The 20620-nt window shown below is 57.7% G+C and overlaps 3 protein-coding genes across 8 annotated transcripts; 1 reads left to right on the top strand and 2 right to left on the bottom strand.

Annotated features, from left to right (window-relative positions):
- Nucleotides 1-1337: 1337 nt before the first annotated feature.
- LOC122165793 (cytochrome b-c1 complex subunit 9) lies at nt 1338-2568 on the bottom strand. Its single transcript, XM_042829123.1, has 2 exons — nt 2409-2568; nt 1338-1604 (listed from the first exon to the last, which is right to left on the bottom strand). The coding sequence occupies exons 1-2, from the start codon at nt 2547-2549 to the stop codon at nt 1557-1559; spliced, it is 189 nt and encodes a 62-aa protein (XP_042685057.1). The 5' UTR covers nt 2550-2568; the 3' UTR covers nt 1338-1556.
- Nucleotides 2569-2602: 34 nt separating this feature from the next.
- On the top strand, nt 2603-14495 carry ZMAT5 (zinc finger matrin-type 5). 6 transcript variants are annotated; one of them, XM_042829117.1, is made up of 6 exons: nt 2603-2674; nt 3989-4219; nt 5115-5177; nt 5351-5431; nt 9764-9875; nt 9984-12118. In XM_042829117.1, the coding sequence occupies exons 2-6, from the start codon at nt 4093-4095 to the stop codon at nt 10657-10659; spliced, it is 1059 nt and encodes a 352-aa protein (XP_042685051.1). In that variant the 5' UTR covers nt 2603-2674; nt 3989-4092; the 3' UTR covers nt 10660-12118. The 6 variants fall into 6 exon arrangements, with proteins under 6 accessions (XP_042685051.1, XP_042685054.1, XP_042685056.1 ...); XM_042829120.1 differs by lacking the exon at nt 9984-12118 and adding an exon at nt 14096-14495 and having other exon boundaries at nt 2604-2674; XM_042829122.1 differs by lacking the exon at nt 9984-12118 and adding an exon at nt 12470-12595 and having other exon boundaries at nt 2604-2674.
- A 1638-nt stretch (nt 14496-16133) lies between these two features.
- Nucleotides 16134-20050, bottom strand: CABP7 (calcium binding protein 7). The gene is made up of 5 exons (XM_042829174.1): nt 19942-20050; nt 18203-18346; nt 17139-17251; nt 16334-16487; nt 16134-16261 (listed from the first exon to the last, which is right to left on the bottom strand). The coding sequence occupies exons 1-5, from the start codon at nt 20048-20050 to the stop codon at nt 16134-16136; spliced, it is 648 nt and encodes a 215-aa protein (XP_042685108.1).
- Between the last annotated feature and the right edge of the window lie 570 nt (nt 20051-20620).

Raw genomic sequence — 20620 nt, 5'->3', positions numbered from 1 at the left:
TTTACTCTGCCAGACTGCTACAATGCTGTCTCCCCTTTCCTAATACTGTATTCATCTTCAGTTCTTGCTTCTAAGAAGCTGCAAATCTCTATCACCTGCTCAGCATAGTGTGAAGCTATCAGCACTGCAGCCAGAACTTGGAGTAAAGCAGCACTTAAATGGTAGGAGATAATCCCAAGAAAGCTTAAACCTCCTCTTAAGCATCTCTGTAAAAGCACAGCTGGGACTGTGAAAAGCCCTAGTTGTTTTTTGCTCAAAAACAAGCACAATGCTTTTAAGACCTCTTAATGTTCTTACAGTAAACGTTTTACTCCTGTCTGGCACATATTTACAAACCCAATAAAGCTGCTTTCATTAGTGCTGGCTGTAATTTGCACTGCCTCATCCACTGCTAAAATTGCTGCTTATTAGCAAGAATATAGTAAGGAGGGAGAGATGTGTTTTTATAGGTCCTCCAGCAGCAGGCTTGGATTGGAGGGGAAATGGGAGAGCAGGAGCTGGTTTCTGCCAGCTCTCCCTGGAGTAATTCTGTTTTAATTGAATCATTAACCCAAACACTATCCTAACAGCCCTTCCTCATGAAGAAAGTTATTGGAAATGTCCACTGGGAACAGGGGGAGACCTTTCAGAGCAGGTGCTGAGAATTACTCTGTTCCCCATGAGAGCAGAGGCACGAATGCTTGTTGCAGAGCTACGTGGTTGCTGTCCCTTCTCAACAACTCTGCTGCAATCTGAGGGCACTGAGGCAGGCTGACAGCAGACCAGGCAAGCTGCATAACAGTTCAGCTCTACAGAGCACTCTTGAGAGCCACAAGGCACGCTGACAGTCAGCAACATCACTTACAGCCCATTTCATGGATCTGATGACAGGCTGTCACACACCATCCCCATTTAGTACTGCTGAGCCCCTCAGAGCACACAGCAGGACAGGGCAGGCAGTTCTCTCCCTGCTTAAGGCAGGGGCAGCAGCATTTGGGCTGCAGCTGTGGAATAACGAGAAGCCAAAAACCAGAACAACTCTGCATTAAAGAAAGCTGATGGTTTATAGAAAACCTTGTGATTGTAGTTGTTCACTTTTCTTTGAATACGATGAGAGGAAAGCAGGCAGCTCCTCGCCCTGCTTGAGTTCTCATTGGGCAGAAGCCAGCAGTGGTGTTAGTGCACCTCAGCTGTGCAAGTGTGTGCTTTCACACTGCCCTGAGAAGAGCTTGCTTTCCTACAGTGTCCTGAAAGTAAGGTTTGGGGCTGAGCCGAAGCATCCTCCATTTCACAGGTAAGGAGAAGCTGCAGGCAGAACAAAGGACAAGGCAGGGAAACACAGAAGCATGAAACACGGGTCAAGCATTTTTGTTTTATTTTAATACAGCAAGTTTCAATACAGCAGCAGAACTCGTTGAGTCCATCTTGGTTGACATCATATCAGTAGGTGGCTGATATAATCTGGCTCGGAATCAGTCAGGGACCCAATTCCATTTCAATATAACCTGTTTCAGGAGACTGAATCCTTCTCTGCAGTGTCTTTTGCCACCCCAGACTGGATCTTGCTGCTGAACATTTCAGTCTTGGCTTGCTTCATATTTGTGCTTGATGTGTTTCCACAGTTTCTGTATGCAAAACAAACAGAAAAGAAACAATTAGCTTCTCAGTGGTCCTGGGATAAAGCTTTACTTTAAAATGTAGTTATCAGTAACAATGAGGGGCAGAAGAATGCGCAGGAAAACACATCCACAAACACCAGCAGGGTGACAGTTTGGGTACAGCTGCCCCGTGCCCTCCTGCTGTGCCTGGGCAAACCCTGACCAACCACAAAGGCTTCAGGATGGCTGCTCCATCCACCTCCCTGCCCTCCTATTGCTGCTGCACTGCCACAGCTCCCACACTTGTCCCAACGCAGAGGCTGAGCGCTGCCAGAGGCACACAAAGGAATCCTATCCAGATACCGAGATCTGCTGGTGAATTCAGGGCCAAGAGAAGCACTGCACGAGGGCAGGACGGGAGCTGAGAGCAGAGTTCAAGCTCAGATGTTATTTAAAACAGCCCTAACAAACACCTGCTGCTAAGGAGGCACAGGAAGGGACGCCGTCTCGCTCCTCCGTGCCCCCCCGGCCCGGCTCGGCTGCTGCGGGGCGCTCAGGCTGTCCTGCCGCGTGCCCTGAGCTTCCAGCCGCTTTCTGACCTCCCGACCCAGGTCCGAGAGGCGGCAGAGGACACGAGACGGCTGTTTTAGACACAGCGGGCACTGAGGTGACCCTGCTAACGCTGGATCCGCCCTTGGATCCGGGCAGCCAGCCGTGAGCTCACATCGCTCCTCAGCGCCACGCAGCAGCCTGTCCCCCCCCGGCCAGCGCTGACCTTCAGGGCCGCTCCCACCGCCGGGCGACCCCGGCAGCGCCCCGACCCTTCCTTACCCCTTCGTTGAGGTGTTCGAAGATGGCGTCCGCGCCCTGATCGAAGGCGCGTTCGAACAGCACGGCGCCCAGCACGACGGTGAGGGCGAAAGTGGAGGTGCGGCGGAAGAGCGCGCTGTAAGCCTGCCTGAGCAGCGCCATCTTGGATGCGCCTTCTGCGCCTGCGCCGCCGCCGTCCTCGGGGGGCTGCTGGGAGCTATAGGCGCGCGCCGCGGGGGCTGCTGGGAGTTGTAGGCGCGGCGCTAAAGGCCGCAGGCCGGGCGGAGGTGAGCGGGAAGGGCCGGCCGTGGAACTGGGAGAGCGGCTAAGGGGGTCGGGACTTGTGGGGGAGGGGAGCCTCGGGAGGAGCTGCAGTAAGTTTTAATTCTGTTCCTTTCGGGGCTTTTCTCCCGCACGGAGCGTGCACTGAGCGCCGCGTCATTGCTGCCGGCGCCGCACGTGAGTTCGAGGCGCGCACCGAGGCTCTGCCCGCTGCTGGGCTCCTGCGGGCGGGATTCTACGGAGACGGGCGGGATCCTGCGGCCCCGCTGCGGAAAATGCTTTGTTTTCCTCCTTCGCAGCAGCTGCGCTGCAGAGGGGCCGTGCAGGAGGCAGCAGCCGGGATGGGAAGCTGCCGTGGTGCCTGGGAGCTCGAGGTGCCGCGGCGCGAAGCGAGCAGGGCGGCGGTTGTGTCCATAGCAGCTGTGCGGGCACTGAGCGCCGCAGCTCTCCTCCTCTGCGCTCCACAACCGCACCGGCTGCTGCTGCACCACCCCGGGGCCTCCTTAGGGATGGCAGTTTGGGGTGTTTGTGAAGCAGCGTTCGGTTCTGGCTGCTTGGGAGCTGTGAATTCCAGACCTGGAGCTCCCTGCGGAGATGAGGCTTTGGGGACGTGATGCTTTTGGGAAGGCAGGAGCTCGCAGGTGGCTCAGCCACACTCGGCCTGGGCTCTGCTTGTTGCTGTGCTTCCTGCCAGCTCTGAGGAATCCTTAGAGAGGCAGTGATTGATTCCCACCCTGATTTATTTATAAAATCTTTCTTTCTCGTGCTGCTCTCTGCGCTATTTTTTAAATGCGTTTAGCTGTCAAGGTGTCTAAAGCTGGAGAATTGCTTTTGGAGTTTATCTCCCAGTCTATCCATCTTTGGCATTTATCAGCTGCTGTTACATCTCACAGACAGAACGTAAGGCTCCCGGGGGTAAGATTCCCTGCTGCACCTGCAGCAGCTGGGCGGCCCCAGGCACGGTGCACCAGAGCAGCTGGCTTATTGCCCCCCAAGTTCTTTAAGCTCTTCCTTGAGGTGAGGGTGGACGCAGAATTCTCTCCCTCGCGTGGCAGCTCAATTGGTTGTCTGCAGCCCCAGGTTGTGTGCCTGGCCTTGGTGCAGCTCCAGGGATCCCTGGGCTCTCAGGGTCTGAGTGATTTCCTAGCAGAGCCGCCATCCCACGGGGTGGCAGAAGTGGGGAAAGCAGAGCTGAGCTGGCCCTGCCAGTATGTGCAGCAGACAGCGCCGTGCCAGTCCCTGAGGGATGGATGGCAGGTCTCACCTCTTCCTCTGTCTGCCAGCTCTCTACGATTTGAATTCTCCTCCTTTGGAAGCAGGCGCTGTAAATCTCTGCTCCTTCGGCATGTCCTTCTCCGTCCCCGGGCACCGAGGCTCTGCCTGACAGCTCTGAGGCTGCGTGAGCTGCTTTACAGGAGGAGAGATGGGGAAAAGATATTTCTGTGATTACTGTGACCGGTCCTTCCAGGACAACCTGCACAACAGGAAGAAACACCTCAATGGAGTGCAGCATCTCCGGGCTAAGAGAGCCTGGTACGACTTGTTCCGAGGTGGGTGTCCCAGTGCCAGCCCCAGGAATATGGTCTGAGTGTGGTTGGGCTATGAGAGACACGTGGCACTGTGGGCTTTGGCAATATGCAAAGACTTAGCTCGGATTAAAGTGATGGTGAAACCATTGCTTGTGTGTTCCTTTGCTTCTCCCCTCCAGCTCCTCACGAGCAGGTGCTGCAGGCTGTGTGTTCCCTGTGAGCTGAGGGGAATGCTGCAGAGCTCTGAGGCATCTGCTGCAGTGTATGTGGAGATAGGAAGGGTCCAAGAAAAGGCCCAGTGTGGAGGTCTCACCGCCCAACAGCCTTCTACACGGGTCGGTGACAGTGAGGCAGATGGCTTGGCGCGTTTCTCCCTCCCAGGCTGCAGCCCTTGATTTTCCTCTGATTCATCAAATCCCTCATGTCGGCCCTGAGTGGGTGTTTTGCCTTGGCTCCATGCATCTCCAGATATTTGCAAATTTCTCCACAACCTACGGGAGCTGCTGTGTTTTCCCCAGGACACCTGCAGGAGGTGGAGGAGCACGGTGCTGCTGTCTGCCTGAGCCTCAGCACGGGGTTCAGTGGGGCCTGGCAGAGCCCCTTTAACCTGCCTGCTCCTCTGCGCTGCACAAGAGTGGAGCAGTGTTGCTTTTCTGTCATGCCTCCTTTGTGCTGCTTGGGTGGGGAAAAAGTGTGGAGAGGAAAGCAGGGAAGGGGATGTTTGCAAGCCAGGAAAAAGCTGAAGCCTGGGGTGTAGATGGGGACTGTGTTATGGGTTTGCCCTTGGCTTAAGGTCAGGATTGTCCTGTAAAACATGTAAAAAAATGCCTTCATGTCAGGCAGACTGAGCTTTGGCAGGATGCTGCTGTGCAAAAGATGTGATCCTGTCCTGCGTTGTGTCATTTATCTCCCCCAGATGCTGCTGCTATCCTGCAAGAGGAGCAGAGCAAGAAGCCATGTCGGAAGTTTCTACAAACAGGTGAGGTGGAAATACCTCCTTGGTGAGCCCTGCAGGGTGTGTGTCTGCCTCGGGGGCAGTGAGGGGCACGGGTCTGTGTGCCTGTGTGTGGTGGAGCCTGGATTTGCACACACGTTTACATGGCAGGACCTCGTGTGTGCATTACTCACGGAGCTCTGTGGCTGTTCTTCCAGGGCAGTGTGACTTTGGGTCCAACTGCAGATTTTCCCACATGACAGAGCAGGACTTGGAGAAGCTGAGTGCGCAGGTGCAAGGTGAGCCCTGGGGCAAGAAAATGAGGGGGAGTTTCTGAGGAAGGGGCAGTTGCCGCAAGGATGGTGGGCTGCAGGGGGGCACATGAGCTGTTGTGCAGTGAGAGTGTGTGATGCTGTGCTGTCTGTGAACGTGGCTGCTCCCTCCTGCCTCTCCTGGCTGCTGAGCCCGGAGGCTGCCTGTAATTGCTGCAGTTTTTCAGATGCTTCCTGCTCTTGATCTCCTGGCACAGACACAAACCTAAAGAGTTGAGCAGCACTGCTGCCACTTAGCAGCGAGCAGCTGAAGCAGAGTGGGCTTCCTGAGCCCTTGGGGTTTTCTTCAGTCGGGGAATAAAATCTGTCAGCAGCAGAGGGCACTGGTACATCACTTCCCCTTAAATTTATGGCTTTGGCTTCCCCCCACCTCTCTATTATGCCCGGGGAGCAGTTTGCTCCTGTCTCGCTCTTGTGATCTGATCAGGTGATCAGATGTGTTGTCCTGAGGAGATGAAATGGGGTCCTGGGTCCAGAAACAGCCTCTGTTTGTGTGGTTTTTCAGTGGAACTGAAGTTTGGGCAGGAGACAAATAGCACCTGGCTCCCTGCTCTGAGTCTCAGGAGCACTTTTTCATTCTAACGCTTTTCCTTGCTGAGAGTGCTGCCTCCCCACCCTCAGAGGAGCAGCAGCTGTTTTCCCTGGTGTGTTCATTCCTCCTCAGAAAAAAAGTGAGTGGGATGTTGATGAAGCCACGTGGAGTAGCTGAGGTCCCTCTGGAGATCATCCTGCCCCAACCCTGCATTGCTCTTTGGGTGAGCTGCAGCAGGCTGCTCAGGGCTCTGTCCATGTGTATTCTGAGCATCTCCAAGGACAGAGACTCCACACCACCTTTGACCTCCCTTACAGTAAAAATGCATTTTCTTATCTTCCAGTGGAAATTCCTGTATTTCCATTTGCCCCCTTTGCCTCTTATCCTTTCACTGGATGCCATCACGTAGCCTGGCTCTGTCACCTTCACTCCTGGGTATTTACACACATGGCTGAGATCCCCTGATCCGCCTCCATGAGCCTCTTGTTTCAGGTGGACTCACTCCAATAAGTCCCATATGAGATTTGGGGTGTGTGTGGGCACACACAGCACTTGAAAGCTGCCTTCCTTCCAGTCCTCCCTGCTGCTGAGTCAGTGCAGGTCCCTGGGGTGATGCTGAATCAATAGCTGAGCAGTGCTGGCACTCAATAAAAGCCATCTCTGGGGGCTGCATGGAGCAGCACTCCTCTCCCCACGGCTGTCACCCCTCCCTGCTGTGGGGCTCACGTGCCAGGCTGGCTTCACAAGTCAGCCTGTTTGGAGGAACCTGTGATGTTTCCAGGCTCTTTATTGCAGGGAAGAGAGCACTGTGGAGCAGAGCAGAGCTGCGGGGGAAGGCTGGCAAGCTCCTCTGTGCTTGGGCAGGCTGCCTTGCCAGTTGCACTTGCTACTGAATATTGACTTGTGTCAGATGGGTCGGACGTAAGTGGGGAGTTGGCTGGTGAGAGAGCGGCTCCCGGGAGGCTGCTTGGAAACCTTGCATTTGTATTACTAAGTCAAACGTTTAATTAAGCAATTAGGCTTCACCAGGGGACAGCAGGGTGCCTCTCCTTGGCTGTGCTGTCACGCGTGCTGGGCTGTAGTTAAATGCTGCTCGCCTCTCTCGCACTGTTGCTTTGTGGATGTCCTGTGGGAGCCAAGCACTCTGGCTGAGGCCTGCACAGAGCTCAAATTCAGGTTTGGTGGAGGGAAGGGCTCAGCAGGATGTGGTGGGCAAGAGGTGGAGCCCAGGACTGGACAGGATGAATGGCTGCAGGTGCCAAACCACCTTTAGGTGCCTTGTGGGGACGTGCCAGCGCTCCTTGGGCTGCTGAAGCAGCAGTGTTTCAGGTGATGAGGTTTAGGACAGAGACTGCAGCAAGCTTGTGGATGGCAGATTAAAAGACAGGTTATAAGAGACAGATGGGAGGCTTGATCCTCGTAATGCAATCCTCAGAGCTGTTCTCCCCTTTGCCGGGCAGACGCTTCAGAATCAGGTTGTGAGGAAGTCCTGTGATGAAATGCTGAACACCACTGAGCTGTGTTCTCCGAGGCCAGGCCGCATGGGGCTCTGAGCACCTGGTGGAGCTGTGGGTTTCCCTGTTCAATGCAGGGGAGTTGGACCAGGTGGCCTTTAAGGGTCCCTTCCAACTCATGATTCTATATGCTAGGGGTGGGCTTGCATTCTAAACGATGGCACAGCCCTCTCTAGCTCCTGGGCTTTGCGTCGTGCTTGGTGCTGGTAGTTCTGTGGCAGCAAGTGCTCCATGCTAACGATGTACTTTATTAACAGCCAAAGGGAACGCTGCCTTATTTCTCAGGTTTGGCCTCTTAGAGCAGGGGATTCACCTCATTTGTGCTGGTCGTGTGGGTTAAGCAGGGACGTTTCTGGCCGCTTTACACTCGCTTAGAGCCTGCCCTGGTTTGGCTGCAGCAGTTCTGCACCAGGTAGAGTGTACTCATAAAGAAGCAACAGTTTCCACCTTCAGCAGGGAGGGAGGCTTATTCCCAGCTGTTACTGCATCAAAGCGTTATCGCTGCATCTGCTGCATCATTCATCAGAGAGACACTTCCAGGCTGTCATTTTTAGTACAGTCATGTCAAGAAAAGTCACTGCAAAATTGGCATCTTTTTGCTTGAAGTTATTGGCTCCCTGCTAATCCGCGTCACTTCTGCTCATGGTGTTGACACAGCTCAGCCTCTCTGAGCAGCTCTGGTGAGCTGGGGGAGAGCAGGGCCACGGCTGGGTCTGTTCCAGCCATTGTGGTTCTACCACTGCACGCACATCTCTGCTGGGGGACCAGCCTCCGTGGTGCCTCGTTTGGGTTCTGCACGTTGGCATCCTGAGCGGTGCAGGCGCTGTGAGCTCCACTCTGGGATTTGTTTGGTTTTCCTGGTGCTGGGAGTTGCACAGGGAGAAAGGAGGAAGGTGGAATTCTGGGCCGGCATCGTTAGAGAGGCGCTTTATGACTGCAGCCACTCTTTTAATTGGCTGTAATTAAACTTTGAGGCAGACGCCCCAGTGAGGGCTGAGGGAAGAAGGACCTTCACAACCCGTCTTTCTTTCTGCTGCAGTCTGGCTGTGGTCAGTAACAAGGAGTAAGGGCAGGTAATTGCATTTCAGAATGGCATCTTGGAATATCTCTGACCTTCAGGGAATACTGGGAAAATCATGGAATCACTGAGGTTGGAAAGGAGCTCTGAGATCACCACCGGCCCACCCCAATGTGTGTCCTGCAGAACAGGATGGGATGAAGATTTGCCTTTAGATGGGCATTTATCAAGGGGTGCAGAGCTGGATGCGTGTCCATATCTGCCGCCTTAAGGCTTGGCTGAGGGCTGGAGCTGGGAGCAGGAGCCAGCTGGATGGCTTTCACCTTGGGCCTGGCTTCAGCCAGCGTGAGCTGGGAGATGTCCCATCACAGCCAGTGACCTCATGGGGACCAGGAAGAGGCTGTGGGCTCCTGCCAGTTTGGTCCCTGCTCTGAACAGAGAGCCTTTGGCTGAGGAATTCTAATGTGGGAGCTGCATTCAGCTCCTGTCCTGAGTCTGAGCCGAGTGCCCTGCTTACCAGACTGCTCTGCTTGTCCTCCGCTGCTCTCAGGCTCTCTGTTGGACTCTGGATGGCTCTGCTGGGACTTTACTCCTCGAGAACAACAGTGGGAGATGTGTGAACAGCCCTGTTTCCAACCAGTACCCTTATCTCTGGCTTGCAGAGCGTACCCCAACATGGGGACCCCAGCAGGAGCTCTTTGTGGTGGCAGTGAGCACCGTCACCTCCTCCCAGCAGCAGCAGATGAAAAGGCTGGATGACAAATTATCCATCTCCGGCTGCTCATTGTGTAGCACATTCCTGCCATCCTTATTAATATTCAGCAGGCAGATGAATAATTGGTTGCCACCACTAGGATGAAGTGATCCTTCACTCTGCCCAAGCAATATCAATTTCACACCCTGTCTGGAAACGTATAATGTTTTCCTTAAACGTGTGACATATGGTGGTGAGGTGAGAGCAGCTCCGGGTGAGCGTGGCCACAGGTGGCAGATGGTGTCTGAGTGGGATCAGGGTCCCCTCCTCCCTGGGAGCTTTGGGGATGAGGACGAAGGGGGTGGCACAGCTCCCTGCCCGAGCCAGAGCAGCATCTGATGGAGGGCGGGCAGTGGGGCAGAGCGGGCTGCCATTAGATTGCGAGCTCTCCATGATAAGAAACTCTGCAGGGCGATGAGCAATGGGTTTGGTGGAGTGAAAAGATGGCAGTGCAAACCTCTGACAGCTCTCTCTCAACCAGGGGAGCAGAGATTGAGGGAGCTGCGGCAGGAAGGAGCAGAAATCCCACCTGGCACCATTGAGATCTGGCTGGAGAAGAGAGCCAAGAGGCTGAGCGCAGCTCAGAGCAACAGGTACCATGGGGGGGGTGGGATGGAAAAATGGGGTGGGAGATGGTGCCAGAGGTCAGGTGTGGAGGTGACGAGGTCCTGCTGTCTGTCCTCCTGCCCCGGGGGATGCAGGCAGGGAGCTCCTGCAGCCTTTACAGAGTGCCAGACATGTCTGGGAGGAGGCTGCCGCGGCAGGGCCACGTTACTAATGCCCGGAGCCGGTGACAGCAGGTTGGTCTCATCTGCTGACAGCTCCCCCATCCTCTGCCATGCCCTGTCTGTATGCCTCTGCCTATACCTGCTTTCTCCGTTGCCAGTCGGAGATGGGATTGGCTCTTCCTGTGTGCTGTGGGGTGCCTGCAGGTCCCTGCTGCTTCCCTGCTCACCTGACAGTGCCGCAGGCTTAATTGGATGGCGTTTGGGCAGGTGCCAGATCTCTCTTTTGTTCTTCGTTCTGTTTGCTCCTGTCCTTTCCATGTTTGGTCTGGGCAGAATCTTCTCTCTGGTGACCGTCTGGGCGTGCTGCTCTCTGCTCCCTCCATCCCTCAGTCCAGCTGCTCCTTGCCCTGCAGTCATGCTGTCCCTGTTCATTCATCCTGCCCAAGAAGCCCCCAGTCTCAGGATGGATCAGCTCTCACAGAGGGCACCCGCTGCTCAACCCCGACCTTGTGGGACCTGCGTGGCCCGTGTGGCCTCTGAACATCCCCAGAACTTTTCGGAAGGAGCACAGTCCTTGTCCTGCTATTTGAGATGGGGGGTTCCATGGCATGTAGTGTGTTCTGAATGGCACTGCCTTGGGGTTTGCTGAGCATCACTTCAACCAGCTCTGTGGTGGTAGAACTGCCATGCTGCCCTCCACCCACAGTTGGGCTCAGCAGCACAGTCTGCACTTGGAAGCTTCCATAGCTTTCCATATGGCTTCTCAGCCATATTTTCAGTCTCATCGTGCCATCTGCTTTCTGGAGAGCAGGGGGAAGCTGGATGGCATTGTTGCAGATTGCTGAGCTGTGGAGCTTTGATTTTTACCCTCATTTCCAGAGGAGGGGTGGGGGTGTGTGTGTGTGTGTGTGTTGTGCGTGCACCATGATGATGCAGAGCCCACTTGCAGCTTTCCATCAGAGCAGGGCCCAAGGGCTGTGGGTGCTGAGATTCCATCAGTGCCTCTGGAAAGGACGTAGCCTTGGCCCCTACACCACCCTGAAGAATTCCCATGGGGCTGTCACTCTGAATACCCCAACAGGAGGTGAACCCATCATAGCACTCGTGTCTTATGAGACCCCAGAGAATCGAGTACCCAGACAGCATCCTCCCTATTGATTTATTCTGCTGCTCTCAGGGCAGCTCATTAGTTGATAGCTGTGCTGTTCCATCTTACAGCATGCCTCATCCTGCTCCTTGTCCTGCTGCTCTGCTGCTGCAGGACCTGGGTGCAACCCGAGGGGAGTTCCTTCCCTTATGGGGCTGCTGTGTGTCTGTTGGTCCTTCTCCCATCCCTGGTGCAGAACAGGGGATGAGCTTTATGGCAAATGACTTTACTCTCTGCTAGTTGCCTGGAAAACACCGCACTGAACTCCTGGAGCTGGCGTGGGGCCACGTCTCCAGCCCTGCAGGGAGAGGAGGGTGCTGCTCCTCCAGAGCATTATGTAAAGGAGCGTGATTGGATTTCTCCTGGCATAGCAATTAAAGGGATCCATCAGGATCAGAGGTAGAGGCCTGAGAAGCGGGAGGGCTGCTGTCAGGGCTGCTGCTGAGGAACAAATGAGTTTCCTGTACCCTTCCCCATTAATTCCTCACTACATTTGCTGTGATTTTAAACCTGCCCGGCCGGGCGCTTGCTTTGGTTGGAGATGAAGGAGCGGCGCTTCTCAATTCTGTGTTTCTGCTGCCCGCGCTGTGAGCTGGGGGAGAAAACCTCTTCCCTCTGTAAGGGTGCTTCAGGGAGAACAGCTGGCTTTTGGCAGCTCCGCCGCTTCCGAGGGCTCCTTGTCCTCTGGGAAGTGTGCAGCTGCCTTGGGCTCGGGGGGCTGCCCGGGAGGAAACCACGACCTCATCTGCAGCTGTTGTTCTCAAAGCTCAGCTGTGCCAGGAGCTGGGGTCAGATCGGCCTCATGGACAGAGCCGTGTCCCTGAGCAGGGCCGTGCTGGCAATCCAAGGAGGCTCATCTCTGCCCTTTCCACCTCCGCAGTGCCCTGCCTGAGAAACCCGCACCCTTCCAGTACCCCCCCGGCTGGCCCCCTCTGCAGGAGCTGCCCCCATCCCTGCGGGCCCCCCCGCCTGGGGGGTGGCCGGTGCCCCCCGGCCTGCAGTGGGGCTGAGGCATCGTCCTGGGGCTGTATTTCTTCCTAATGTGAGAATGAGACCAGATTATTTATATGTGCTTTTATAGGAATAAAATTCTCCCCCCGTTGCAGCCTCGTGTTGTTTCTTGCCTGGCGGCATCGGTGGGTTGACCCGACTCCTGCAATGGGGGAAGAGGGAATGGAAGCTGCAGCACCTCTTCTGTTGGCTGCCTGTGCAGCTGCCCCGGGCCTGGAAAGGAAGCTGCAAATGGGCTTTTAAGCATCACTGCTTAATATTTCCTCCGGTGTTGATAATTTATGTTTGCTTCTGTTAAAAGTAAAAGCATAAAACAGCCTTGGTTCAGGTACTGGAGCTCCTAATGAAGAGTCAGGGGAGATCCCGAAAACCCCGTGCTCCTGTTCCTGCTGTGCTGGAGGTGAGAAGAAAAGAGGGGAAAAAAATGAAAACTATTCCAAGGCTTCTCCTCCTCCAAGGAAATATCTGAAGGGTGAGTGCCAGCAGTGGGGGCCTGTGGAACAGTGCTGGTGGTTGCAGCACGCCAGCAGAGCAGCCCCATGCAGCGCCGCAATGCTGCCTGCCAGCGCACTCCAGGTTTGGCCACGCAGGCAGGCGTTGGGTCCAGATTCATGGACAGCACAGGCAGCAGCCAGCTGCCCCAGCCAGCCCTGCTCAGCAAGCCCTGTGGCAACCGGTGCTGCCGCTGCTTTGGCACACAGAGGTTGGATCTGACCGTGCCCGGTGCCTGGCTGTGCCTTCAGGGGATCTTGGGGTGTTTTCACCTGCAGCGCCCACGTGGCGCCGTCCCCTGGAGGACTCCCTGCCCTGTGCACCTCCCAGAGGCCAAATGCAGTGACAGTAACCCAGAGGGGTTCTCTGGTTCTCCCTGTGCATCGTGCCCCGTTCCCTTCCTACTGAGGCAGATCAGAGCACGAGCTCCCCTCCCTCCTGCAGGCATTCTGGGCTGGCAGTGGAGCGTGTTCCGATTCCTGCTGCTCTAATGAGATTCTGCAATTCCCCCTCACGGCCTTCTGCAGCTCCTAGCTGTGGTTGAAGGCACACAGCCATGCTGACGGCCCTCCACCCTGCTCTGTGCCACCCCTTGTGCCCAGGCAGGGAGCTCTGCAAACCTGCAAAAGCATTTCTAAATTTGGCTTCGCAAACATTTGTAACCCGTAAACCATGGAGTCTTAGCAGGTCTGAGCAGGGGTTCTCAGCTCCTGCCTTTGCTCCCACGCTTGGCACCCTGCACCTCTCTGCACCACCCTCACTAACTGGGCACCCTGCAGCCTGCAGTAGGGTCTGCCCACTTGCTGTCCCCCTGCTCTGCACCTCCCCACAGCACTTGCTGTCCCCAGCTGTGCCGGGTTGGTGGGGTGGCTGCAGCCCCTGAGCGATGGTGTGAGCCAAAGTGCCTCTTATGGAGCAGCAGTAATTTATCGGGAGGCTTTTAGGGAAATGAGCCGCTCCTGGGCTGCTGCCAAGGTGCAGCCCTGCTGGGCTCTGCCCCGTGTCCTTTGGCAGCTCTTGGAGGGAGAGGGAAAAGGGGTGGGATGGGGGTGGGGATAAGGAAGAGATGGGGATGGGAATGGGGATAGGGTGGGAATGGAGATGGGATGGGATGGGTGTGGGAAGGGGTGGGATTGGGGATGGGATGAGATGAGGACGGGATGGGAATGAAATGAGATGGGGATGGGGATGGGAACGGGAATAGGGATGGAAATGGCAATGGGGTTGGGGATGGGAAGGGGAATGAAATGAGATGAGGATGGGGACAGCGATGAGGCTGTGGCCATGCCACACTGCTTGCAGGACCAGAGAAGCAGAAATAACTCTTCCTGCCCCAAAATGCTTCTCAGCAGCCCAAACCCAGGCAGTTCTGCTGCCAGCCCTTCGCCCTCCGGCTCCCTCGGCAGCCCCAGGCAGGGCCCTGCTCTCCCCACAGCCCCACGGCTGCCCTCATCCCTCCAGGCCGCTCTCAGCAGACGATCTCTTCCTCGTCAGCCTTAATTCAATTAGCAGCAGCCGCAATGAGGCATCCCCAGCTGCAGCAGCACCGCAGCCCAGCGCCGCTCGGTCGCTCCCGGATCTGAGCCGAGAGCTCCAAACCTGCCTCGAGGACGGCGATCCCATTAAAATTAATTGAGCAGCTTCGGAAAGCTGAGTTGGGGGGGAAGGCGTTGTCCCTTTCATCTAATTTTTCTTTTACATTATTGTGTTTTCTAGCAAATCAAATCGTCCTGTACCGTTATTATATTTGTTCTTTTCGGCTCCCTTACGTTTACTCACAGCACCCCTGATAGACTTGCTCAGTACATATCTGTATATCTATCTGTGTATCTATATAATCAGTGTATCTCTGTCTGTACATCCCAGAGGCCACGTGGCTCCCCCTGAAAGTGGCGGTTCATAAAAAAGCCCAAGTTTCTGTGTGGAGATGGATGAAGTTTCATTACGGGCGCCGTGCCTCCCCCACTTCTCCAGGCAGCCGCGATGATTCCAGCGCCGCGGAGCGCTTCCCATTTCCATTTCTCATTTGGACGCCGGGTTCCATTTTTGTGATCAATCGCACGGGATCCAAAAATCAAAAGAATAAAGCAGAAGAAGCCCACCTCGGATCGCCCCCTCCCCAGTGAAGGCAGTTGGTTCCTGCTTGCATCCCGCGCTCTGAACGCCGCGCTCCACATCTTTTCCTTCCCCACATCCCGTTTGCTGTGGGTTTTGCACCTGGGCTGTGGCTCCGTGGGGTCCGGTGGGCAGCGGTGGGTCCATCTGACCCCCTAAATGTGGGGATCCTCAGCTTGGAGGGCCCAACAGCCCCAGGGGTGGCCACCTCCAGTGGTGGCAGTGCAGGAAGTGGGAGAGCTCCCCGTGTTTTTATTTATTCTTTTAATCTCTTTGCCATTAAAAATGCATCATCTGGGGGCTCAGGGGAGGGCGATCCATCAGGCGGGTGCGGGATCCTTCCCCCCCGGAGCAACGTAGCAGTGATTTCCAGGGAGCTCTGTGTACGTGCACCCATGGGTTTGTTGGGGTGGCATTTAGGGGTGGGGGGGCGAGGGGGGGGGGTTGGTTGGACCCCTGCCGTGCCATAAACCAAGAGCAGGACTTCACACGTGGATCAACACCTAAAGCCGAAAGCACGGTGGGGAGGCGTGCAGCACCCATGGGTACCCAACCCACCATGAGCCCCGAGCGCTTCAGAAATCCCAGATTTATTTCAGATCAATAACAACAACCAACCAGGAAGGAAAGGGGCAAAAAAAGAAAATAATGCCAAAAAAAAAAAAAAGAAAAAAAAAAAGGGGGAATCCAACAAAACCCAAAGAATGAGAAACAGACCCGCATCCGAACCAGTCCGGTGCCGGGGTGCTACATACAGGCTGGGGGGTTGGGGGCAGGGGGGTCCCCCGGGATGCACGGCTCTTCCCGGCGGGTCCTTGCAAAGTGCATCAAGCAGAGGTCAGCAGTGCCAGCCCCGTCTGGAGGGAGGGGGGGAAACCGAGGCACGGCACGGGGTGGGGGGGGGGCAGGGGGTGACATCCAGCCCTTGGCAGCGACGTCCATGCAAACGCTCCCGGATCTCCGAAGAGAAAAACATCTCAGGCGGGGGTGTAGGGGTGTATTGCTTACGAGATGGTTTGGTTGGGTTTGGTTTTTGTGTGTGTGTGTGTTTCGTTTTGTTTTTATCATAAATATCGAGCTATAGAGGCTATAGTGGTGCAACCGGCACCGGGTCGCCCCGGCTGGGCAGGATGGGGCAGCAGTTGGGCTCCATGCGCGTTGCATGCACTGAGGATTTGCTGGCGAGGGTTCGGTTTGGTGCGTGTCTCTCAGAGTCCGTGCGTCCTGCAGGCAGCCGCCCGAGCTCCACGCTCACCCTGCGCCGGGTTTCTCTCTCCATCCCCGGGGTGTTTGGTGGCGGCTCTGCTCGCGGCAGTTGGGCGCCCCGTCAGGAGCCGCACGGACGCCCCGTATCCGCGCTACTTCATGCCGCTGCGCAGCACCTGGTTGGCGGCGATGAGCATCACGCTGATGATGAAGGCGATGGCGAAGGCGCAGATGAGGCTTTTCCGCACGCACGTCTGCCTGATCTGCTGGTTGGAGCAGGCTGCGGGGACGGCCCGGGTCAGCACGCGTCCCCTTCTCACCTCCCGCCTCGTCCCCCCCCTGCCCCACTCACTCTCCACCTCCACAGGACACTCCTCGGCCGTGCCCATGTGGCTCTCCTCCTCCGTCATGATGATGTTCTCGATGTCCTTCATGGAGAGGTGCTCGCAGAAGGTGTCGTACAGCAGGCGCTTCAGCTCGTCCACCGTCAGCTTCTGCATGTCGCACTGCGGGGCGGCACGCGGTGCGGGCACACAGGGACCCCAAGCCGGGACCCCAAGAGGGGCTGCCCCCACCCCGGGCCTTGGCACGGTGGGGCCGGGTGTTGCGGCACCATTGCACCATGCTGAGGTTCGGCTCCTGGCCCCACACCTGGCCCCACACCAGAGCCTGACTCCAGAATTACCCCTAACCCTCATCCTGACCCCAAACCTGGCCCTGACGCAGAGCCTGAGCCTGACCCTAAGCCCACTCCTGACCCTAATCCAAAGCCCACCCAAACCTCACCCTGACCCCAAGCAACCTTAAGGAGTGGAGCCTGATGCTGAGCCCAGCCCTCACCCAAATCCTCACCTAACCCCAACCAAAGCCTGGCACCAGACCTTGGCCCAGAGCCTGAGCCTGACCAAGCCCAACCCTGGCACTAACCCAAACCCCAACCCCAGCTCTAACCCTGACCCCACTCCCGACCTTATCTCCAACCCCAGCCCTGACCTTCACACCAGCTCTACCCCCAACCCCAACCCCATTCCTGACCCTGGCCATAACCTCAGCCTTCCCCCCACCTCAGACCTGACCCTCACCCACTCCAAACCTCCACCCACCTGACCCTGATGCGGCCCTGAGCCCCCAGGCTCCCACTGCCTGCTGTCCCCTACCTTCCAGAAGACGGTGTCAAAGTCGGTGCCGTGGAACTTCTCTGGGATGCCCGAGGTGGACAGCTTGGGCCCCAGCAACGTCACAAACTCCTCAAAGTCCACCTGTCCATCACCTGTGGGGCATAGCAGTGCCATCACCCCATAGAGGGAGTGGGGCTCGAGTGCATCATCCCCTTGCTCATGCTCATAGGGACACTGAGAAGGGGTCCTCACAGCACTGATTTGGGGTCATGCTTGGTGGTCCCTTGGGGTCCCACTCCAGGGTTTTGGGAGGACCCCACTCTTGTATTGTTTTGGGGATGGTCCTGTTCCTGGACAACATCTGGGGGGCTCCACGACACCCCTCCATCCTGCCCAGGAATCGCTCATCTCCATGCTGGGCTGACCTGGGCTCCTGGGCTTTAGGACATCACCAGCCAGGACCCCCTGCTGCCTGAGGACAACAGTGCCAGCCAGGGACCCCAGGTCCATCCGTGGACCCCAGCACTAGCTGGGGATCCCCAAGGCCAGGGGGAACCCCAACACCACTGGGACCCCCCAGGTCACCCCAGCCCCTTTGGGACCCCACTGCAGTGCAGCCGTGGGCCTCATCCTGTGGCTGGGGCGGGTGCTGAGCTCCAGGGCTGTCACAGCAGCACTAACGATGAGTAATGAAGGGAACCGCGGCTTGGCAGCCGTGCCTGAAAGGCTTTTAAATGGGGAAGAAAAAAAAAGAATGGAATCCTATAAATTAACGCCCTCCTTAAGGTCCCGATGAGAATGGGAGTGACAGGGACAGGCATGGCCGGGGTAGGGAGCTGAGCCTGGGGTGTGGGATCCAGGGCTGGGTGTGGGATCCAGGGCTGGGTGCAGGATGCAGCCTTCACACCCCATTCCCGTTGGGTTTGGAGGTCGAGAAGAGTGCTGTCCCCATGCTGGGAGCGTTCCAGCATCATCAAATCCCCTCAAACAATGCCACGGTGGTGAGAAGGATGGGGATGGGGGAGGCTCTGGCCTTGCACCACGGCCCTGCTCTCTTGTGGGGTGGCTCTGGGGGTCTCATCCCACCCCACAGGGGTCCCTACCGTCCATGTCGAGGCGCTGTATGATGACCTCGAGCTCCACCTCGTTGGGCATGTAGCCCAGTGAGCGCATGGCCGTGCCCAGCTCCTGCTTGGAGATGAAGCCGTTGCCGTCCCGGTCGAACACCTTGAAGGCCTCGCGGATCTCTGTGGGGGGAGTAGGGCTGAGCCTGGCCACCCCCGACCCCACAGCAGTGGGAAAACTGAGGCATAATGGGGATGGTGCCCAAAGCGTCCCCAGGTCGCAGCACCCAGTGATGGGGTGGGAGGGGAAGGAGGCAGAGGACGGATCTGGGGGTTAATGCCTCCACAGGGGCTCTGCAGGAGGACTGGGGGAACCTCGGTGGGCGTCTGCCCCAAAGCTGAAATCAGATTGCTCAAAAACCAAAAGCGTCGATGGGCGCCATGCAGTGGCTCTGCTGCTTTGTGGGGTTTCCTTCCTTTTGGGCCGCAGCCAGGCTGGGGGGAACGCACAGATGGTGTTAGGGGGAAACCCATAACAGTGCTAAAGTCCACCCCAAATCAAACGCTGTGCCCCAAATTCCGGGGGGTGGGGGGTGCTTGGGGTCCCTGTGGGTGGCACAGGGTGCTGATATCACTGGTGTCACCGTGCTCACGTTGGGATGGGTGCTGAAAGCACTGGGTGTGCTTCCCCTCATCACCCCATTTCCATCCCACCCTCTCCCAGGGCTGCAGCGACGCCCGGCGGTGCCGAGGGTGGGTTTGGTGGGTTGGGGTCAGCGGGCAGCAGGGTGGCAGCAGGCAGAACCCCCCCCCCATCCCAGCACGGCCCTATGGGGTCACCTTGGGGTTCTGCCACGCCGGGTCCGGGCTTTTGGGGCACGCTGCAGCGAGGCCGCGCACAACTCACGCACACAAACAGGGACAGCACGCAGCACCGCTGCACTTGTGTGTGTGCACAGGGCTGCACCCCACGCCTGCGTGCACACGTGCAAAAGCAGCTTGACAGCGACGCTGCGCCCGTGTGCACACGCAGACACCTGGCAGCGGCGCCGTGCACTCACAGGCTCCTTGCAGCCATGCTGTGCTGTGCACCGACACCTGACGGCCGCGCCGCGCTTGTGATGCACCCCAGCACCTCGCACTGATGCTCTGCTCGTGCAAACGCGCGCCCGCTCGCCCTGCAGCACCGCTGTGCACGTGGACCCGTCGCGCTGCACTTGTGCAACGCACTGCAGCGATGCTGCCATGTGCACACGCACACGAACACGCACACAAACACACAACCACACACGTGTGCGCGGTGTGAAGCCCCGTCTCTGCCTCACTGGGTGTGCAGAGCCCCGCGCCGTGCCTCAGTTTCCCCCGCAGTGCTGATGGTGACCCCGCAGCCCTCGTGCCACCCCGGTGCCGCCGCTTTTAGGGTCATCCAACCCACGGCCACCCCCCGTCCCACTGCCCAACTTTTTGTGGGGGGGAAATACGGCCGTTTCGGGGGCAGCCCTGCAGCCCCGCAGCCCCGCAGCCGTGACCCCACGAGGTACGTATGTATGTATGTATGTATGTATGTATGTATGTATGCATGTATGGGGGGGGAAGGCAAACAGGTGCCAGCCACCACCGCCGTATGACGGCACCGTGCGGACCAGGCCCGGGAACGGCTGCGGGGGGGGATGGGGGGGGACAGCGGGGCCGGTGCCGCGGCTGAGTGCGGGGTGCGTGGGTTCTCCCCCCCGGCATGCGGCGCCCCCCCCCCTCCCTCGCCCCCGGCGGTCCCTCACCCTCCAGTTCGTCCTCGGGGATGTCCACCGGGTGCTGCTCGGCCAGCAGCGGGGGCACGCTGTAGATGCCCCGGTACATCAACGCGGCGGTCACCGGGTGGAAAGGCATCTTCGGAGCTTTGCCGAAATCCCAAAGTTTCCCACCTAAATATTCGCTTTCCGCGGGACGGAGCCGCAGCCCCCCCCCGGCTCTATGGGACCAGCAGCCCGTCCCCGCGGCCTCGGGGTTCGGTGGGGCCGGGGCCGGGGCCGGGAGCGGGCACACGGCAGCATCCAGGCACCGCTCAGCGCCCGCCCGGGGCCCCGCCGCCCCCCCCGCGCCCAGGGGTGCTGCCCCGCGGGGCCCGGCATTGCGGGGCCTTCCTCCTCCTCCTCCTCTTCTTCCTCCTCTTCTTCCTCCCCGCTAAGTTTCGCGGGCAGGAGGCGATGCTCCGCGCTGCGTCGAGCTCCCGCTGCCCGCCCCCAACAACCTGCCCGCCCCCGGCCGCGCCCCCGGGATGGGAGGGGTGGGCTGGGATGGGAATGGAGATGGGATGGGATGGGGATGGAATGGGGACGGGGTGATGATGGGGATGGGGTGGGATAGGAAAGGTGGGGTGGGATGGGGATGGGGATGGGGATGGGGATGGGGATGGGGATGGGGATAAGGATGGGGATGGGGATAAGGATGGGGATGGGG

Source organism: Centrocercus urophasianus, unplaced genomic scaffold (assembly GCF_019232065.1).
Source record: "Centrocercus urophasianus isolate 14NV4802_14NV808 unplaced genomic scaffold, USGS_Curo_1.0 seq_30, whole genome shotgun sequence".
Classification (NCBI taxonomy): Eukaryota; Metazoa; Chordata; class Aves; order Galliformes; family Phasianidae; genus Centrocercus; species Centrocercus urophasianus.
This window is presented reverse-complemented; position numbering and strand designations above follow the sequence as displayed.